Below are 19835 nucleotides of genomic sequence, written 5' to 3'. Positions count from 1 at the left end.
GGGAGCCACTCCACCACCAGGGCCACCACCAGCACGGCTCACAACCCCCAGCAGAGGGCTTCCAGCACGGTTCAAGTATTACGTTTTCCCATCTGCTTCTCATAATCTTGAGGGGAGTAGAAGAGTTCTCTCTTGACCTGTGTCACAGAGGAGGAAGCTTGAGATACCCCAGCTTTCCCAGAGTCACACAGCTGGTTAGGGACAGACACCAGACAGGGAGCCGTGCTCACCAAGGCCCAGCTCTAGGCTCTTCCCCGATTATTCCTGAGTTAGTACGATAAAAGCTGCCATTTGTTGAACACTTACTTGGTGTCAGCACTGCGCTAGGCATTTCTGTGCAGCTCCAGTTCTTACAATTACCTTCTATGGAGCTTGTAGACCAACGTTACAGGGGGAGGAAGTGAGGCTCAGAGGGGTTAACTGACTTATTGAAGGCCACACAGCTACTGAGGGATGGAATGGGGATTCCAAGCCCCATCCATGGGTTCCAAAGCTCCTCGGACAGACCCACCGAGAAGAAGGGCAGTTCTCCCCGCCCGCGGTTAGGGGACAAAGAAAGCTACCTCATTGCCACGTTGCTGCCGTCGATCACTATGGGTCGCAAGGAACTGGCTGGGCCTCCTCTGTCCTCTTCCGGGTCCGCCCTCAGCCCGCGCTGGGCAGAGTCGGGGTTCCCACAGGAGCCCCTGGGAACGAGCAGGGGCGCGGCGCTGCCCTCGTGGGCACTGGGCCGGCTGCCCGTCTGGATCAGCTCCTGCAGCACATCGTTGACCAGGGCATCCTCGCCCAGCTTGCCCAGCACCCTGACCACATCCTCCCGGCCGTAGCCCAGCTTCTGGAAGAACTCCATCTTTCTCGAGCGCTCCATGCTGTGCTAGCTGGGCCCCCGTGAGGGTCCCGCCGCCGGCCTCCTCCTGGCAGAGCCCTACCGGCATGAGCTAGAGAGAAAAGGCATCCATCAGGTGTTTCCTGGGCAGAGGAGGTGAATTACGGGTGCTCTCTCCCCCCACTTATCTGTCAGGAAGTCACGTCGGGGCCTGGTCCCCTGAGGAGTTTCAGTGGCTGAGTGTGCTTGAAGAGCTGCGATGCAACCACGGTGCCTGGACTAGTGGCTCTCCCAGGCCTTCACCCCACTCCCGGTCCCGCAAGGGGGCCAGAGGGACCCAGAGCCGCTGAGCAGGCCGCCCAGCCCTGGGGACATTCGTGCACAGGCCAAAGAAATGTTTTTGAGGCTCTGCTATGGCTGAATTGTTTCCCCCGCCAAATTCATATGTTGAAGCCCAGCCCCCAGCCCCCAGCCCCCCAGTATGTGACTTTTTGGAGATAGGGTCTTTAAAGAGGTGATTAAGGTAAAAGGAGGTCAGTGGAGTGGGCCCTAATGCAATAAGACTGGTGTCCACATAAGAAGAGGAGATCCGGACACAGCTGGGTACAGAGGGAAGGCCACGCGAAAGCACAGGGGCAAAAGGCCATCTACCAGCTGAGGAGAGAGGCCTCAGAAGAAACCAGCCCCACCGACACTGTGATCTCAGGCTTCTGGCCACCTGAACTGTGAGGAGGTGATGCTAATAATAATAGTAATAATAATTATAATAATAAATTAAAATTTTAAAAATAAATCTATGAAGCCATCCCTTGGTATTGGGGGCAGGGGGCAGGCTCCAGGACCCCTGCAGATACCAAACTCTGTGGATGCTCAAGTCCCTTATATAAAATGCCTTAGTATCTGCACACAACCTAAGCATATGCACCGGTATAGTTTAAAGCCCCTCTAGATTACTTACAATACCTAATACAATGTAATGCCACGTAAATAGTTGCCAGGGCGTGGGAAATTTAAGTTTTGCTTGAATGGCCCAGGTCTCAGGCTTTGGGAACTCTTTGAGTTTGGTTAGCTGTTCGGGGGGAACGGGGGTTAGCCAAGACAGAGGAAGCAGCAGCAGGTACAGATTCCCCCTTCCTCCGTGGGTCAGTCTTGCCCCTCAGCCAGGCCCCACCAAGCCAGGAAGGAGGACAGGTGGCGGGACAGCTTCTCCAGGGCCAGAGCAGGTGAGGGGCTCAGCCTTCCAGGGCCTGGGCCTGGGAAATTTCTGGGATTTTTTTTCGAATATTTTGAATCCACAATTGGTTGAATTCGAGGATATGGAGGGCCGATTGTATACATATTATACGTGCATAAAATAAATACCAACTCTGTGGTATTCTGTCACGGCAGGCCTGGCAAACTAATACAGCTCTGCGGCTTAAATAGGGGAAAACGCCCCTTGGTGAATTCTATTCCCAGAAACACAACGCTCTGACCTAAATTCAGCTCTGTGCACTGGTACGCTTTCCCTAGCAATGAACTCAGATCTTACGGAACCTCTAAAATAGAAGGGCCTAACCCAAATTTGATCCTTTCCACTCAGCCATCACTGCCTGGCCTGCACCTTTGGGGTAGTGTTGGGCAGTGGGCTGCAGCCTGACAGACGTTTACAAGAAAAAGATGAGTGAGCCAAAGGGGACACTCTGGACACACTGGGTCCCTCTGTCTTTTCTCTCTTTTCTACTCACAGAGACCTACATCTTTCAAAAAGCCTTTTAAAATATAGAAATAATCACGAAAATATATTGAGTGTGAAAAATTGAAGCAATGTAGAAGTATAGCAAATAAAAAGATATAAGTTCTCTTCATACCTACCCCAAATCCCACTTGCCTCTCCTGTCTCCTTCTAGAGTTTTTTCTATGCATTTACTTGCATATCTAATAGATACACACATATACTGTTTAAAGGAGGTGATTTTCACATAAATAGCATCATTCTGGACTTATTGTTTAGCAACGTACTTTTCTTACTAAAAAGGCATTTTGGAAAGCTTTCCCTGCCGGTTTACCAGTTCTGCTGCCCACCGTAACCCCAGCATTTAGAACAGTGCCTGGCACAGCTGAATCTCAATGCATATTTGTTGAATGAATGAATGAATGGTGTTTATCCATATGCCAAATGACGGAAATTTAGATGGTCTTCGATCTTTCCCTGTTACACTTCATGCTCAGCGCACATTCACACACGTCTATCATTTCACCTCATCCTCTCCTCAGTATTACAGGTTCTTTATCCTCAGTTCCCAGTCTCTTGTTGGAATCCTCTGCAACATTCCCTCTTCTGGGTTCCCAGCATGGCCGCCCCCTCTCCTGCAGGGTATCTCCCGGTAGTGCTGGAACCCAAGCAGGACTCACAATGCCTGGGGCTGGCAGGTCAAGGGCACTTGTAAGCCAGCCTCCTGAATGGAGAGGTCTCTCCTGCAGCCTCCCCTTGTCAGCTCCCACCCACCTGGCCCACTGACTGCTGCAACACCACAACCGCCCCCAAGGTCACCATGACATCCTAACTGCCCAATCCAAACGGCACCTTCACACGCCTCGCCTTAGGCAAACTCTCTGCGACTTTTGACTCTGTGGACCACTCCCTTCCTTGTGATTTTTAAATCCAAAAATTTTGGACCATCTCCTTCTTGAAACTCTCTTCTCCCTTAGGTTGTACAACTTGGCCTGGGTCTCCTCCTAAGTCTTTCCAGCTCTTTCCTTAGCCTCTGCTCCCCTGTTCAATGTCAGGGCCCTGCCCAGGCCATCTTCCCTCCCCCTCATGCCCTCCCCCAGCCCCTAGATCAAGGAGCGCACAACGGCGCTTCTGGCTCAGACCTCTTGCTAGCACGGGGCACACATGGCTGCAGATCTAGGAGATAAATGCCCTGCAGGCTATGCGATAAAGTGCTGTGGGAACCCACAATGCTGTCACGCACCAGGCATTTGCTGAGCCCACTTCAGTGGTTCTCAAAGCGGGGTCCAGGGGGAGCCCAAGACCCTTTCAGGGAGTCTTTAAGGTAAAAACTATTTCCATAATAATGCTTAGGTGTAATTTGGGTTTTTTTCACTCTCATCCTCTCATGAGCATACCATGAAGTAGCCCAGAGGGTACATGTGGTTGTGATATTGTGACAGCTTGAATGTGGAAGCAGATATGAGAAGCAAGTGGTCTTCTATTAAATTGGCTGTTAAAGAGATTTGCAAAAAATGTAAATCAGTGCCAGTCTTCTTACAAATTTGGGGGGTTTTGGAAAATAGAGTTCTTTTTCATAAAATACATCATTTATATTAATATAATTGGTTTATTCTGATTTTAAAATAAATGAATATTTTTAAATTTCATAGTTTTAGTTTCTAATAAGGTACATATGCATAGATAGCTAGAACCCACATAAGCAAAATTTCTTTGGGGTCCTTAATAGTGGATGTCAAACCCTTCAGCATGAGAGGCAAGGCCCCTCACAACGGCTGCAACCCCTTCTCCAGTCTCGATGGCCACATACCTCTAGTTCAGTCTCACCTTTTCCCTGACCAGTGGCCAGTCCTTTTCTCTGAGGAAGGTTGTTCCCTTGGGCCGGGGTCCAGCTTTGGCCCAATGTCCACAGAGGAAGGGGACACTCACCCGCCCGGCAGGCCAGCCTCACACCAGGGATTGTTCACTGTCCCTGAAAGACCCTGGTCTCTCAGGCCTGGAGGCCTCCCCTTGGGCCCTTCCCACTGCGGAGCGCCTGCCCCTCCTCCACCAGACCGAACCCCACTGTCACCTCCTCTGAGAAACCTTCCCAGTCCTGGCGGCCCCAGTCGCTCCCACCTCCACCCCTCCCTGCTTACGCCTGCTCTGTAGCACTTATTTGGGTTTGGAAGAGAGAGAGAAGGGAGGCTTGAGAGGACGGGTAGAAGAAAGAAAAGAGGGAGGGAACACAAACGAGAGAAAAGGAAAGAGAAGAAAGACAGTACAGGCAACACGAACGTAAAAGTCTGTATTCACGTTGTTCTTCGTTTCCAGGTCGCTTTCTTGTAGAGACTCTTACTTGAACTTCCCATCATCCCTGGTGGTTAGACAGGGTAGATAAAAGTACTCCCTTCTCACAGATGAAGAAACTGAGGTTCAGAGTGGTACAGAGTAAAGGCTATACAGCTACTAAATGGCAGAGACTGACCATAAGTAGATGCCCAAAATAATGGGTTGCTTTGAGTTGTGTTCAGGACGGAGGCAACACCTTGCCATCACAGAAATGGAAAAACCAAAATATGACTGTGTCAGGTGACTTCTCTTGGGTCACCAAGTAACAGCTACGAGGAGAGTCCACATTTGTTTTGTGACTTTGCGTTCTGGTATGACAGAAACATGAACATTTTCAAACTGAAAAAACTTGGCCTTTTCCCCTGGGGCAGGGGAGAGGGAGTGGGACCCTGACCTTGGCAGCTGCCCACAGAACCCTCAAGTTTCAGCAGGGCTCCTCTTCTGAGCAGACTTCTGAAAGGCTATGTGTGGGACAGGAGGGCTGTTTTTACACAAAATTAACTGAAAGAATTCACCTACTTCAGAGGCTTCCCCCCCCCTCCTTGAGACTTTAAAATAACTTCATTTCCTCATAAAATTTCCAAATAAGGGAGAACACGGGGGTGGGAGGCCGCTCTCCGCAGCCTCAGGTCACAACCCTCCCCCTTCAGCTGTGTCGGCCCTTGAGCTGCACCACTGCCAGCAGCTACTTTTTCCTTTCTATTTTTAAGACCTGAAAGTATGAACAATTTCATCTTAGTTTTCTTCCTCAATCTTGACTGGAAGTCACAAACAGCACAGATGATTAGTGACACTTTGAAAATCTTCCCAGGTCTCCTGAGCTCTGACAACGGTCAGTGTGGCATGCTGCTCTGTGCTCAGTGTCAAGGCTGTGGAGGTGGGTTCAGGACCTGACAGAACAGCAGGAAAGGAGGAGAGGGACACCTCACAAGTGGAACAACGGGGGTCAGATCAGGTCTTCTAGAATCAGCCAATCCAGAGGGAGGGGCTCTGGGCCAAAAAGGCTGTAACCTCTGGCTGGAAGAGCCCCTAAGGAAAAAAATAAATGAGAAACAGAAGAATGAGAAAATGAGAGGGATAAGAGCTGTAGAGAAACAGCAGCTCACATGGGCACTGTGTTTTCTAGTTACAAGTGCCTGCTGGTATGTCACCTTTGGAAAATCCCCAAGTCCCTGGGACATGGAAAGAGTTCCTCACGTTGCAGGTAACAAGACTGAGGGAAAGAGAAGTTTTGATGCTGTACCCAGGATCCCACAGCTAATGGATGGGAGAGACTAGGCTCCCAAGGGCGTCCCAATTCCTGCCAGAGGGTGCAGTCCAGGGCTGCTCGGCGGCCACAGAGCAGGGCCAGCCCTCATTCAACACACGACACTGACCCCCAAGTCCGTTCCTGGGTCGCCTTTGCCAGCTCCAGGGAAACCTACCACAGACACCCATCAGAAGTCACCCACCATGCTGAGGAGAAAGTTCTAAACAGGGTCCACGCCGAAGTTTTCTGGTTCAGCTCAGATCTAGAGGCCCTCAGGGAAGCTGTCAGAGTTTGAAGAATTCACAGAGAGGCAAAGACTTCAGCCCGTGAGATTTTGATTTGCGTCTGGTCTTTTTTTTTTTTAACGGAATTATAATTTTTTTAAATTGTGGCAAAGTGGTCATAATATAAAATTTACCGTTTTAACGATTTTTAAGAGTGCATTTCAGCGGCATTCAGCAACCATCACCACCATCCATCTCCAGAGCTTTTTCATCTTCCAAAATGGAAAGTTTCTCCCCATTAAACACTAAGTCCCCACCCCCTCCCTTAACCCCTGGTAAGCACGGTTCTACTTTGTGTCTTTATGAATTTGACCTCTCCGGGTACTTCATATAAGTGGAATCATACAGTATTTGTCCTTCTGTGACTGGCTTCTCTCATTTGTCATAATGTCCTCAAGGTTCATCCATGTTGTAGCAGGTGTCAGAATTTCCTTCCTTTCTAAGGCAGGAAATAATAATACTCCATTGTGCGTATATAGCACATTGTGTTTATCCATCCATCCATCCACTCAAGCAACCCAAGTGGCACCTGGGCTGCTGCCACGCTTTGGCTGTTGTGAATAGTGTAGCTGTGAGCCTGGGTGGACTGGCTTGGTCTTTGTTTGCCCCTCAAACTTGTCTCCTGCTCTTGTGTGCTGTCGTAGGTTACTTCAGGCATACACACAAGTATTTACAGTCCTGATCCCAGGGCAACTCTGAAGCAAAGTTTAAAACAAAACCCTCTACTAAATGCCACTCCCAGACGCAAGAGGGAGGGGATATGGGGATATAAGTATACGTATAGCTGATTCACTTTGTGATACAGCAGAAACTAACACAACATTGTAAAGCAATCATAGTCCAATAAAAATGTTAAAAAAAAAAATTCCACTCTAGGGCTTCCCTGGTGGCGCAGTGGTTGAGAGTCCGCCTGCCGATGCAGGGGACATGGTTCGTGCCCTGGTCCGGGAAGATCCCACATGCCACGGAGCGGCTGGGCCCGTGAGCCATGGCCGCTGAGCCTGCGCGTCCGGAGCCTGTGCTCCGCAACGGGAGAGGCCACAACAGTGAGAGGTCTGCGTACCACAAAAAAAAAAAAAAAAATGCCACTCCCAACCTATTCACGTGCCAGGTGTTGGCACTCCCACCTTGACAACGTCTGGCCCTGGAGAAGAGGTCATATCTTAGGGTTCATGGCCAAGCATTCTAATGGCTCCAGGGAACTGGCCAAAATTACATTCACTGCCATCAGGTGAAGACTTATTTCCATGTCCTCACAGGCCTTCTTGAAGCCCACAGGGTCATCTTCTAGAGGAGACGGCATTTGGGGCCACTGCCAAACGTTCCTGATCTGCCAGGAAACTAGACACCTGCCAAAAAGCATCTAGTCTAGGAGATACTTTCAGGAGCACGGAGACAGGTTTCAGATGTGCTTGAGAGCTCTAGTTCTTCTGAGTTCATAAAATTAAAACATCTTCAAAGACCACAGCAAGAGTTTTTACTTAAACTGAAGAGCTTCCTCTCATTAATCTTTCTCCCACAAAAGCCCTCTTTCTTAAAATAATAACAGAAAGCTTACTGAGAATTTTTTTATGTGCTAGACATGGTGCTCACACTTGACAAATTCTCATTCAGTCCTATGACAACCCTTCAAGGGAGGTACACAAAAGCCCTCTTGACATTAACTACAATTTTGCTAGAATGAGCAAGGTTTCACCCAAAGGAGGTTAAAGATGCTTACCTAATTGTTTTCTGCTGAGCCCTCAAAGTAATTGAAGGAGATGATATTGCTAGGACGCCACGCATCCAAGAACTGCCCCCCCTTCCCCGTGTGCTCTGTCTCTCTCCTCCCACCCCTGGACCCAAGTCTGACAGCATTCTGTCACACTGAAGGATGGCCAGGGGACATGCACTCACCAGCAGGGCGTGTCGAGGGCCCTCACAGTGGATGCTGTGCTCCCCTCAGCAGCGGTCACACGCTGTCCTCCCTGCTGGCCAGGTGTCCCCGAGGCCCGGGGAGCCACTTCAGGCCAAAGCTCCACTTCCTTTCACCAGAGTCATGTTCAGCTGCAAAGGTAGTTTTGCTTTGCACTTAAAAAAAAAAAAAAAAAAAAAAGGAAAGGAAGAAAGCAATCAGATGAGGGAGGGAGATAAAGCCTGCGCCTCAGCATGAGTCACTGAATCAAAGTTCAACAACCACATGCAAAACACGCTCTGTGAGGGCAGGGCTGGCCGCAGACCAAAGCATGAGCTCTCTGGCCTCCGACAGTGGACACAGCTGCTCCCACTCGTGCCGCCAGAGGAGAAGAGCATCTGAGCCTAGATGCTCCTTAGGAGGCTGGGTGCTCACAACTTCACAAACAAAACTACAGCATGGGGCTTCCCTGGTGGCGCAGTGGTTGAGAGTCCGCCTGCTGATGCAGGGGACACGGGTTCGTGCCCCGGTCCGCGAAGATCCCACATGCCGCGGAGTGGCTGGGCCCGTGAGCCATGGCCGCTGAGGCTGCGCGTCCGGAGCCTGTGCTCCGCAACGGGAGAGGCCACAGCAGTGAGAGGCCCGCGTACCGCAAAACAAAACAAAACAAACAAACAAACAAAAAATACAGAATGCAGGAGCCAAGAGGGGGCAGGGCAGGGAGAGAGCAGACATGGCTGTGGAGACTCGGTGCAGGGGGGTGTGGGCAACTGCCTGCCATCACAGGGGTCCCAGGCAGGTCACAAAGTCCTTCCAGCTCGAGGATCAGGGCACTGGCCTCTGTTGGGGATTATATGACCCTGGGCTCCCCTCTCTGCAGCCCTGTATGGGGTGTGCAGCTGCTTCTCTCTCACTGTGGCAGGAGGAGCCTAACCCTGGACACCGTGACCCCAGCATCCTGCAGCCCAGCTTGCTGCAGCCTCAACAGGTACAGGCAACAGACCCCGAGCTCTGTGGTTATCTCCTGCACTGGAGGATGCCCATCAGGGGTCAGAATAAGAGGAAGGAACACAATCAAATCCCAAAGCAGCCCACCTGCCAGCAAGTGACAACGCCCCTAAAGTGACCTGTCCAGAAATGCACAGTCAGCCAGATGGTCAAGCTGAGTTTAGATCCTGGGAGTTGGTGCCGAGGAAATAAAGTCACAAGTTCCCAGACCTTTGCTGCTTTTCTTTATTTATTCCCCGTCTGTCTCCCACAGAAGATTGGACGCAGTCTGGAATATTAAAGCACCTATAGAATGGATCATCTAAATTAAAAAAAGTACAATCAGAGGAGGGGAGGGATAAATTAGGAGTTTGGGACTAACATCAACGCACCACTATATATAAAATAGATAAGCAACAAGGACCTATTGTATAGCACAGGGAATACACTCAATATTTTGTAATAACCTGTAAGGGAAAAGAATCTGAAATATATATATATATATGACCGAAGCACTTCGTTGAACACCTGAAACTAACACAACATTGTAAATCAACTATACTCCAATTTTTTTTTAAATGATGAAAATTCATAAAATTAATAAAAAATAAAAGTACAACCAGAAATCATTCAAAGAAAAAAAGAACATGTACTAGAACCTGGATGAAAATAGTCACCTCATTTGAACACTAATCATAGCTTTGAAATGTGGGGCACAATGGATTTTCTAAAATAAACTGCCATGTGTCCAGCCCCTGCAGTATATTTGTTAACGTTCCATCAAAGTCTCCTAATCCCACAATAGCTCTACGCATAGGAATTATTATTCCCATTTTTGAGATGAGGTCATCAGGGTTGAGGAAGGGTAACTAAACTGCCCAAGTTCACTCCGTAAGTGGCTGAGTCAGGATTGAAACCCAGGGCCATCAGGCTTCAAAATACTCTTTTCTTTTCTTTTTTTTAATTTAGGCTGCGCCAGGTCTTAGCTGCGGAATCTTCATCGCGGCATGTTTAGTTGCCGCATGAGGGATCTTTAGTGGGGACATGTGGACTCTTAGTTGCCACATGTATGTGGTATCTAGTTCCCAGACGAGGGATCGAACCCTGGCCCCCTGCATTGGGAGCGCAGATTCTTACCCACTGGACCACGAGGGAAATCCCCAAAATACACTCTACATGGTCACGTGTAGCCTGTCAGCTCCCACCCCCTAGTAAAGCACGCACAGTTTTCAAGAGAAGTAAATATTTTCCTGGTACTAAATTTTAGGAGCAATCAAAGTCCTTATGTTAAGTAACATATCAGACAATATCTTCAGCTCGAGTCCTATAGAAGAGGCATGGGCCATCAAATGCCCCTTCTTTACTGGAAGCCTCCGTCAAAGCAGAATTGTCACACCTCAACTCAGGAGAGGGTTTCTGTGGGGAAATGACCTAACGTTGTCCAAGAGCCTTGTTCTCTGACTGTCTAGCCAAATAAAGCTACAGAACTCAGAGCCACACACTGCAAAGGGGCTCCTTGGACCATCTCTCCCAAATACCGGATTCTGAGCCACAATATTTTTACGTACAGGATAGAAACCCGTCAAGGAAGGAATTCTCTGCGGAGATTGTCAAGTGCCACCATGCTATGAACTTAATAAAAGATGAACCTGGGCGGTGAACCTTATGAATCCTGATCTGTGTCAACCCCAGGCGAGTGGCACCTCTGCACAGGACAGGCACCACAGTGGCCAGCAGCTAACAGTTTCGCCAAAAAGATGCTTGAATCTGCTCAACTATCAGACAAGTAAGTATTTGGCAGACATCCTAGAATTCTGTGTCTGAAACCTTGGAGATGTTATGTAGACCAGAAAAATTATTACTTAGCTGGCTTCCTGAGAAAAGAGCCACCATCTGGTGACTTTAAATAACATAATCTGATTTAAAGAAATCTCACCTTGATTCCTCTACAGCTAAAATGACTTAGCTGCCACCACTCTGAGAAGCCAAAAGATTTGCACCACTGTTTTAGGTTATTTCTCCCCAGTTGTAACTTGCCAGAGGTTACAATTTTAGGTACTGTATCACTCACCCCAAACTAGACTCTGTCTACGGTAGACTGAAAAGAGGACAGCAGCTTCCCACTTGCAGAGGTAACTGGGTCAATGTCTACATGTCTCTAAAGCTATTAGACTTGGAGAACAGTGGCACACTTCCTTCTTCTGCTCTGTTTAAGATTGGCACTGAGTCTGACCTGAGGCTATTTTTTCTGCACTCTGGCCCTCGTTGTAAGAGACAGAGGTCTGTACTTTCAGGAAGCAGCCTGGAGGTGTGGAGACAGCGTTCCTAAATGTGGGGTACAGACCCTCCCCAGAGAGGAACACATGAACCCGCGGGCAGATGGCATGGGCTGTTTCAGGACCCTGGGAGCCTGCGGATGGACCCAGGGCAGGACCCCTGGCTTGGCTACCTCCCGTCTATGTATAGCATCAGTGAGCACCAAGAACAGTCTTATTGTATGATCTGGTTTCTCTGTGAGCTGAAACAGGGTGCAGCTGTTTGTAGCTAGGGCGCGCAAAGGCTCAGCCCTGCTGGAGGTCACCCAGCTTCCTCCCCAGAGACTGCACTGCTGGCAGCGCGTGGGAGTTCTTGTTTCTCTGTTACCCCACGAACATTTGAGCCTGTGAGACTTTTTGCTTCTTGCCAACCTGATGTGTGAGAAATGGTATGTCACGTCTCATGGTTATTTTAACTTTTATTTCCCCGATTACTAGTGAACTTGAGGATTTTTTCATATGTTCACGGAGAGTATAGTTTTCTTCTTTTTTCCCTCTATTGCCCATTTTCCTACCGCGTAGTCTTTTCCTTATTAATTGGTATTAACCTTCATATATTCTTCCTACTAATCCTTTATCTTTTGTATATGTTTTGTATATGTATATCTTTTGTAGCTTTCAGCTCCCAGTCAAATGCTTGTCTTTTTAGCTTTGTTTATGATGTTTTGGGGCCTGCAGATGTTTTTCCTTTCATGTAGTCAAATCTACTGGCTTTTCCTTCATCATTTGTGCTTTTTGAATCTTGTTTAAGAAATCCTTCCCTATCCTGAGATTGTAAAGATATTTTCCTAGATTTTCTCTAAAGTTGTAAGTTTCTATTTTTCATAATCAGATCTTTTATCATGATCTGGATTTTTTTTTTTTTTTTTTTTTACAAATTGTATGAGAAAAGACCTAAGCTTATCAGGATAGGCAGTTTGGTGTCATGAACTTGAAGTCGGGCTGCCCTGTCACTTACTAGCTGTGTGACCTTGAGCAAATTATTTAACCTCCCTGTGCCTCTATTTCCTCATGTGTAAAATGGGGATAATAATTACACCTATCTCACAAGGATATCGTGATAATTAAATTAATTAATGCACATAGAGTGCTTAGAACAGTGCTTGGCATAGAGCAAGTGCTTAATAGTTAGATGTTATTATTATGAGCACAAATTTTAATGAAGATAGGATTACCAGAACTTATGATGGCCAAGTCTAGCACCCAGGGAACACTGCAAAACTGTCAGAGGGCTCCAGAGACAAGCAGAACAACCCTCTGGGTCATCAACAGGGAAGTGTACGTCCACTAACCACACAGAAGCAAGTGGGGAAGCTGCTGTCATTGTTCTATCACTTAGCCAATAATCTAACCTCAGTTGTTATTGGCTTAGCCCAATAATCTCATTTAAAACAATTGTGCATTTAAAACAATTTTTGTTATTAAATAAAATCTATGTGTCACTTTCTTTGAGTTCTACCTGAGATGTTACCATAAACAAGTGCAGGGATCAAGGCAATAAAAACACTGCTTAAAAAAAAAAAATTGCTAAATTCATTTCACTTTCATTTCACACCACGCACCAGGCTGAGAACATAAACACCAACAAAACAAAGTTTCTGCCCCCTGAGTGACATGATTGTCAACAAAGAATGACAGAGACACTGTAAATGTTAGCGTGAAGCAGCGTTAGACTAAAGCAACCTCGGCACCACTGATGTCATGGGCTGGATAATTCTTTGCGGTGGGTGCTGACCTGTGCAGGGTAGGACGTTCATCTGGCCTCTACCCACTAGATTCCAGCGGCGCAACCTTCCACATGGTGACAACTAAAAATGGGCCCAGACATTGTCAAGTGTCCCCTGGGGGTAAAATCGCCCCTGATTCAGAACTGCTGGGCAAGAGGTTCCATCAACGAGGAAGTACTGACTGCACGAGGGGCAGAGGAGGCCTCGTGGAGGAGAGGGTGGCTTGGGTGACTTTGAAGGAGAGGCCAGAGTGTCCCGAGAGAAGGCTGGGTTCTCTGGGATATTCCAGATGGAGGGAAATCTAGGCAGAGGCTCAGAGGGACAGGAAGCATGCCCAGCTCCCTGGGGCTGAGGCTCGGGCCCAAGGGGAAACAACTCAGCTCAGGAAAAACTTACGCTTTTTTTTTTTTTAGGAAGCATTTTCATTTTTTAAAATACAATTAACTGAATCATTAATATGTTCTTTCACACATGGGTTGTTTTGTCATGATTTCCATTTCTGGGCCGTCATGAAGCTACCAGGTTGGGAAAACAGAGGGTATCAGAGTACTCGAAGTTATCAAGAGAAGAGCCTGGGGCTTCCCTGGTGGAGCAGTGGTTGATAGTCCGCCTGCCGATGCAGGGGACACGGGTTCGTGCCCCGGTCCGGGAAGATGCCACACGCCGCGGAGCGGCTGGGCCCGTGAGCCATGGCTGCTGAGCCTGCGCGTCCGGAGCCTGCGCTCCGCAACGGGAGAGGCCACAACAGTGAGAGGCCCGCGTACCGCAAAAAAAAAGAGAAGAGCCTGGCCTTTCAAAGGTCATCTAATCTTTGAAGCATCTCAGACCTTCTTACCAACCAGAAGTAAGAAAAGTACCGGTTTTCCAGGGCACTGTCCAACTGACTCTATTCTTTCTCCACCCTTGGCTACCGAATTCGTTGCCCCATTGTTTAGTGTCTGAGTCGCTGACTGAGGGCTCGAATGCCTTTGTGTTTGGTCCTGGAGACAGTCTCTACTTAGATCGTGAGAGTGCATCTATGTAATTATAATAAGCTGGCATTTTGGAAAAGCTCCCTAAAGCTGCTGCAACCACACCTACAGTTTCAGTTGACTCTGGGGAACCCGCATTTTCTGGAGTCCGTAGTTGTCTCACAAAAAGCCTTGAGGGAAACATGAGATGGTCTAACACTCTAGCCATTGCAAGGAAGAGAGACCGTGAATCAAAAGGTGTGAGGTCTATGGGAAACAGGTGGAGGAACCCAGGTTAAGGGCGTAGAATGAGTGACAATACTTGTGTTCAGATAAAGCACTACTCTGGGTCTAATGACAGCAGATGTAAGTGGTCACATTTGAACACCTGCAACACATTCTACGTCTAGAAACTTGGGCTCTAAGGCTCAGCTCCATATTCTCTTAACAGCATCTTTTCTGGCCTCTGGCCAAAGTGCTACAGAGGCTTTTCTTGAACTTTGCAACACCTCACTCCTTGCAGTGGGTTGAATTGTGCCCCCCAAAAAGATATGTTCAAGTCCTCACCTCCAACATCTGTGAATGTGACTTTACTTGGACATAGGGTCTTTGCAGATGTAATCAAGCTAAGGTGCTGTTGCACTGGATGCGGGTGGCCACCACATCCAATGACTAGTGTCTTTACAAGAGAAAAGATCTGGATACAGAGACACAGAAGAGCTGCCGGGAGGAAGGCCAGGTGAAGAGAAGCAGAGATTGGAGTGATGCAGCTGTAAGCACCAGAAGCTAGGAAGAGGCGAGTTAAGATTCTTCCCTAGATCTTTCAAAGGGAGCAGGGCCCTGATGACACTTTGACTTTGGACTTCTAGCCTCCAGAACTGTGAGAATCAACCTCTGTTGTTTTAAGCCACCCAGTTGGTGGTAATATGTAATGGCAGCCCTAGGAAACGAATACACCCCTTAACCTCCAAAACGTCTTCCCCCAGGGCTCTTAGCCGTGGTAACCGCTGACTAAGCTAAGCACACTCCTCCTGTGTAGCGGGAAGAGTTGAGTCCTTGTGCCCAAGGGCTGCTTGGCCGGCCGAGAAGCGGCTGTCTGCACGTGCTGCACACGGCCTGTGCCTACACATGCTGGGGGTGTGCAGCGAGAAGACATCATAGACAAGCCCGAAGATCAAGCAGGTTTTACGGGGATGCCTGTCACATTCTTTCCCATAAGCACACGCTAGGGGAAAAGGCCATGAATGTGTGTCTCTGGTTTATTTTCAGAGAATGAATAGTAGATAATTATCAACATAATAATGAAACACCACTTATGATAAAGTTAAAAACACATTACTGGGCTTCCCTGGTGGCGCAGTGGTTGAGAGTCCACCTGCCAATGCAGGGGACACAGGTTCGTGCCCTGGTCCGGGAGGATCCCACATGCCGCAGAGCGGCTGGGCCCGTGAGCCATGGCCGCTGAGCCTGTGCGTCCAGAGCCTGTGCTCCGCAACGGGAGAGGCCACAACAGTGAGAGGCCCGCGTACCGCAAAAAAACCCACATTACTGCCATCTGCTGAGATCGCAGAATCTGTGGGCTGGTTTCCCACGAAGGTGAGGCACTCTCCTGCGTGTCAGATGTGCAGCGATGAATCTGACGAGGTGCCTGTTCTCAGGACGGTTCCAGGCTAGCCCTACACACACATCCCACCAACGCAGTACGAAGTGAGCAGCCCTCAGCCAGGGGGTCTCCATTCCGACCCTACACCATATCAAAGTTCTACTAAAAGCATGTCCATCTACCACCATTCCAAAGATATTTGAATTGTTTTCTATAATGCTCAATGAGTGATTATGTCGCCAAGATTGTATGAGTTTTACAAATTTTATTGGGCGGCCCATTCCACGTTCTGCACCAACTTGGATAGCAAATGCAGAAGGTGTCAGCATATATACATCGTCTCCCCTGGGAAGCCTGCTTTGATGTAAATCTGCATTGGGGGCTATGTGTCAATAGATGACAAATGAATCATATGCAGTGCCATCTGAGGAATCTGGTGCCAACCCTTGAGTAACTATACACGACTCCCAGAGTAACTTTCTCAACTATCCCAGTGCCGCTTCCTTTGTTAGGAATATGTTCTGCTTTCCCACTGCCTGGCAAATCAAGTCCAAGGTGCCCAGTTTTGCATTCAGCTCACTCCCTTCCCTAATCTCCTCCCGCCTTTCCATGCTCTCTGCTTCACAGTCCTCTGCTTTAGTCAGACCAGCAGATTACTCTCCCTCCACCTCTTGCCTTTTGACTTGTTTTCTGACTTGGAATCCCAAGCTCTCTCCACCAGATCACACTGCCTGGAGGAAACAAAATTAAACAAAATTTTTCTCTTTTTCAGGAACCAGAGGTCATTGTGGTCTTTTTCTAGATTCACAACAACAAAGAGGCACTTTTCTAACTTCCCATTTTATGGACGCTCTCTTGCTCGTAAGTTACCATATTTTTGATTCTTTCTGTATCTTGAGCATCCTAGTGTCCTAGGTAAAATAAATAATAGCAATACAACCTTGTAATTGCACATAAAACATCTCTCATAAACTCTGCCCATCTGCCCATTCAATGCACAAGGAATAGGAGAGGAAGCAAAGATAAAATTAAACCTAATTAGCAGTCCTGGGTGGGTAAGGTAGGGTAAGAGCAAAGAGTGTCCCATTAGAAGGAATAATTGAGGTTACTTGCTTTTTAAAAAGGGCAATTTTAAAAATTAAGGGGATCTCCATATTCTATCATTTAACAACAGGAAGCACAAGCTTCTCTAAAATTTCCCATCAAAACATGGTTTCATAGCAACAGCTACTGAAAGGTAAGCCTTCTGTGATTTCGATTTTACTATCTATAATGCATTCTTTGTGACTCGATCTAGGTGGGTAAGAAATGTCAAATTCAAGATTAAAAATTTTTTATGATGAGTGGAAAACACAGGTATGAAATATATCTTTCAGTAATAAAAAGCAACCAATTTACTAAAAGGCGTTTGTGAAAGTATGGACCTATTTAAAGTTTCTCTTCTTTTAGCCTTTAATAGTTCCGATCAAAATCTTTGAAAATTCAACGGGTAAGGGAGATCAAACCTGAAAGTTTACAGCAAAGTTACAAGGAATGAGCAATTTTGTCCCAAAATAACTATTTTTTTCCTCTTAAAGATAAAAATATATACCTACAGCTCACTTTTTTTTTTTTTAAGCAAAAGTAAGATATTACTGGAGCCTGGTTTTAAGAGTTCACCTAAAACCTAGAGAAGCAAAACAGAAGAAGCAGGAAACATGGTCACTTTACCCTACTTGTTAGTAATACTAACATAGCACCACAGCTGCCCTGTATCTAGTCAAGGAGACTTGACGGACACTGTAATTAGAGGTCATCACCATTAAAAATACTTTCTGATTAATAGGACTCAGTGTTTCCATACATACAACTTTGTTAAAACTAGAGTCTTTCATACCCAAGATATCAGCTATTGCAATTAAGGATAGTTTTTCCTTGAAACAATAGGTTCAGAAATTTTTACTACTTTTATTCTTCCCACTGAACCTATTGAATTCAAGTTTTAGTTATCAGTAAGTTTTTTCTTCTCAGGACTCCTGTCACAGTCAGCAATCATTTCTCTCTTGCTCATTCATCTTTCAAACCACATTTTAGAATCTTCTGCGTGGACAATGTTTATTTTTCTATATTCAGGGTGATAGTTTCTTATGTAATGTCATTACAGTTTTCTTCTATTGGTGGCTAAGGGTTATGTATACTAGCGGAGAGATGTCTGCTCTTAGCAGTGTGGTGGGCTGGATATTCTGAACTGTAACCATTCACATTCCCCTCTCCCTACACATGCCAGATAAATCCACATGTAAGATAAATCCAGATAAGTTCCAGCAGTCGTACTTTAAATGCATTGATGAGATTGTAAGACAGTTGGGGAAACTCCTCAAGATCAAAAATATATGAACAAAATGGTAAGCAAACCACCAGCCCTCAATGTAGAGCTTTGGGGACTAACAGCCTCAGGCCACAGTGATGAAAGACATTGATGAAGACTAGACTTTTGGCTTGAAAGAAAGTTCAGAAACTGAATCTAAGATTTTCACATGAAGCCAGGAGATTAGAAGAGAAGGACTAGGCTAGGAAAAAAAAAAAATCTTCAGGCATCTTCCCAGCTCTGCAATGATGGAGATGGGGATAGATCCTAATAATAGACGTACCTTCCCTAATATTTTATAAACTCTCACTAGATTCTGTGGTTCAAAAGTACACTATGTATGCCCATGGAAATAGTAAGCCAAGAAATTAAAATGGCCCCAAGTGATAACATCACCTGGAGCCTAAAAAATAAACAGAAATCTTCTTTGGAGAAAAGCATCCTCAATTTACATACCTTGGGAGTCCCAAATTATGTATCCCCCATTTAAAAAAACATCAGAAACACAAAATAATCCACTATGCACAAGTTAGCAGAAAAAAACTAGATTCAAATTCTCAAAAAATGTAGATATTGGAATTGTCAAAAACACAATATTAAGTAACCATGGAAACAAAACAGAATGGAAATAAATAAGCAAGGAAAATGTAAAATAACCATACAGGCTTTTCTCACCTTCTGAGGTGGCCCACACTCTGTCCGTGGAGTGTTTCTCTCTAAATAAATCCGCTTCTTACCTATCAAAATAAATAAATAAAAATAAGCATACAAATTTGAAAAAGAATTAAATGGGACTTCTAAAAATGAATCACTGAAATCAAAAATTCATTGGATGGATTAAATAGCCGATTATGTTTATAGGAAGAAAGAAAGAATCAGTGACCTGGAATATAGACGTGAAGAAATTATTCAGAAAACACCATATGGAAAATGAGAGTTAAGATTCAAAGAACCGAATGAGAAGGTTTAACAAAAAACTGATTGGAATTGCAAAAGGAAAGAATAGAATGAATAGAGGAGAGGCAATATTATGGTAGAGAAGTTTCCAGAATGGTGAAAAGTATGAAGCCATCAAACATAGAAATTATATACAAAGAATGATAAATAAAATAAATCCACACCTAGACACATCATAGTGAAACTCTAGAATACCAAAGACAAAGAAAAACCTTTAAAAGCTGCCAGAGCCTTTTCAACAAATCATGCTAGAGTGAGTGGATATCCATAAAAGAACCTCAACCTAAGTATTACCTCTTACTCAAAAGTTAACTCAAGGGCTTCCCTGGTGGCGCAATGGTTGAGAGTCTGCCAATGCAGGGGACACAGGTTCGTGCCCCAGTCCGGGAAGATCCCACATGCCGCGGAGCGGCTGGACCCGTGAGCCATGGCTGCTGGGCCTGCGCGTCCGGAGCCTGTGCTCCACAACGGGAGAGGCCACAACAGTGAGAGGCCCGCATACCGCAAAAAAAAATTAACTCAAAATGGATCACAGACTTCAATTTTAAAACTACAAAGCTTTTAGAAAAAGAAAAGTAGGAGAAAAACTTCAGGATCCAGGGCTAGACAATTCTTATTCTTGACACCAAAAGCACGGTCCACAAAAGGAAA

At 46.4% G+C, this 19835-nt stretch overlaps 1 protein-coding gene and 1 long non-coding RNA gene across 3 annotated transcripts in view; both read right to left on the bottom strand.

Annotated features, from left to right (window-relative positions):
* Positions 1 to 9544, bottom strand: part of ZC3H12D (zinc finger CCCH-type containing 12D) — a 35286-nt gene extending 25742 nt beyond the window's left edge. The window contains exons 1-3 of one of the 2 annotated variants that reach the window (XM_060167652.1): positions 9517 to 9544; positions 8301 to 8474; positions 564 to 938 (exon numbers count right to left, since the gene is read on the bottom strand). In XM_060167652.1, the coding sequence (XP_060023635.1) occupies positions 564 to 868 (305 nt within the window). In that variant the 5' untranslated portion in view covers positions 869 to 938; positions 8301 to 8474; positions 9517 to 9544. Of the gene's footprint in view, positions 1 to 563; positions 939 to 8300; positions 8475 to 9393; positions 9486 to 9516 lie in introns of those variants that run through there. The other variant, XM_060167651.1, reaches the window with a different exon arrangement.
* A 28-nt stretch (positions 9545 to 9572) lies between these two features.
* LOC132530429 (uncharacterized) lies at positions 9573 to 19558 on the bottom strand. Its single transcript, XR_009543800.1, has 3 exons — positions 19479 to 19558; positions 18903 to 18964; positions 9573 to 9607 (listed from the first exon to the last, which is right to left on the bottom strand). It is a non-coding gene; the product is annotated as an uncharacterized LOC132530429 (long non-coding RNA).
* Between the last annotated feature and the right edge of the window lie 277 nt (positions 19559 to 19835).

This window comes from Lagenorhynchus albirostris, chromosome 12, assembly GCF_949774975.1.
Source record: "Lagenorhynchus albirostris chromosome 12, mLagAlb1.1, whole genome shotgun sequence".
Lineage (NCBI taxonomy): Eukaryota > Metazoa > Chordata > Mammalia > Artiodactyla > Delphinidae > Lagenorhynchus > Lagenorhynchus albirostris.
The sequence above is the reverse complement of the archived record's forward strand: the minus strand, read 5'-3'. Positions and strand labels throughout refer to the sequence as shown.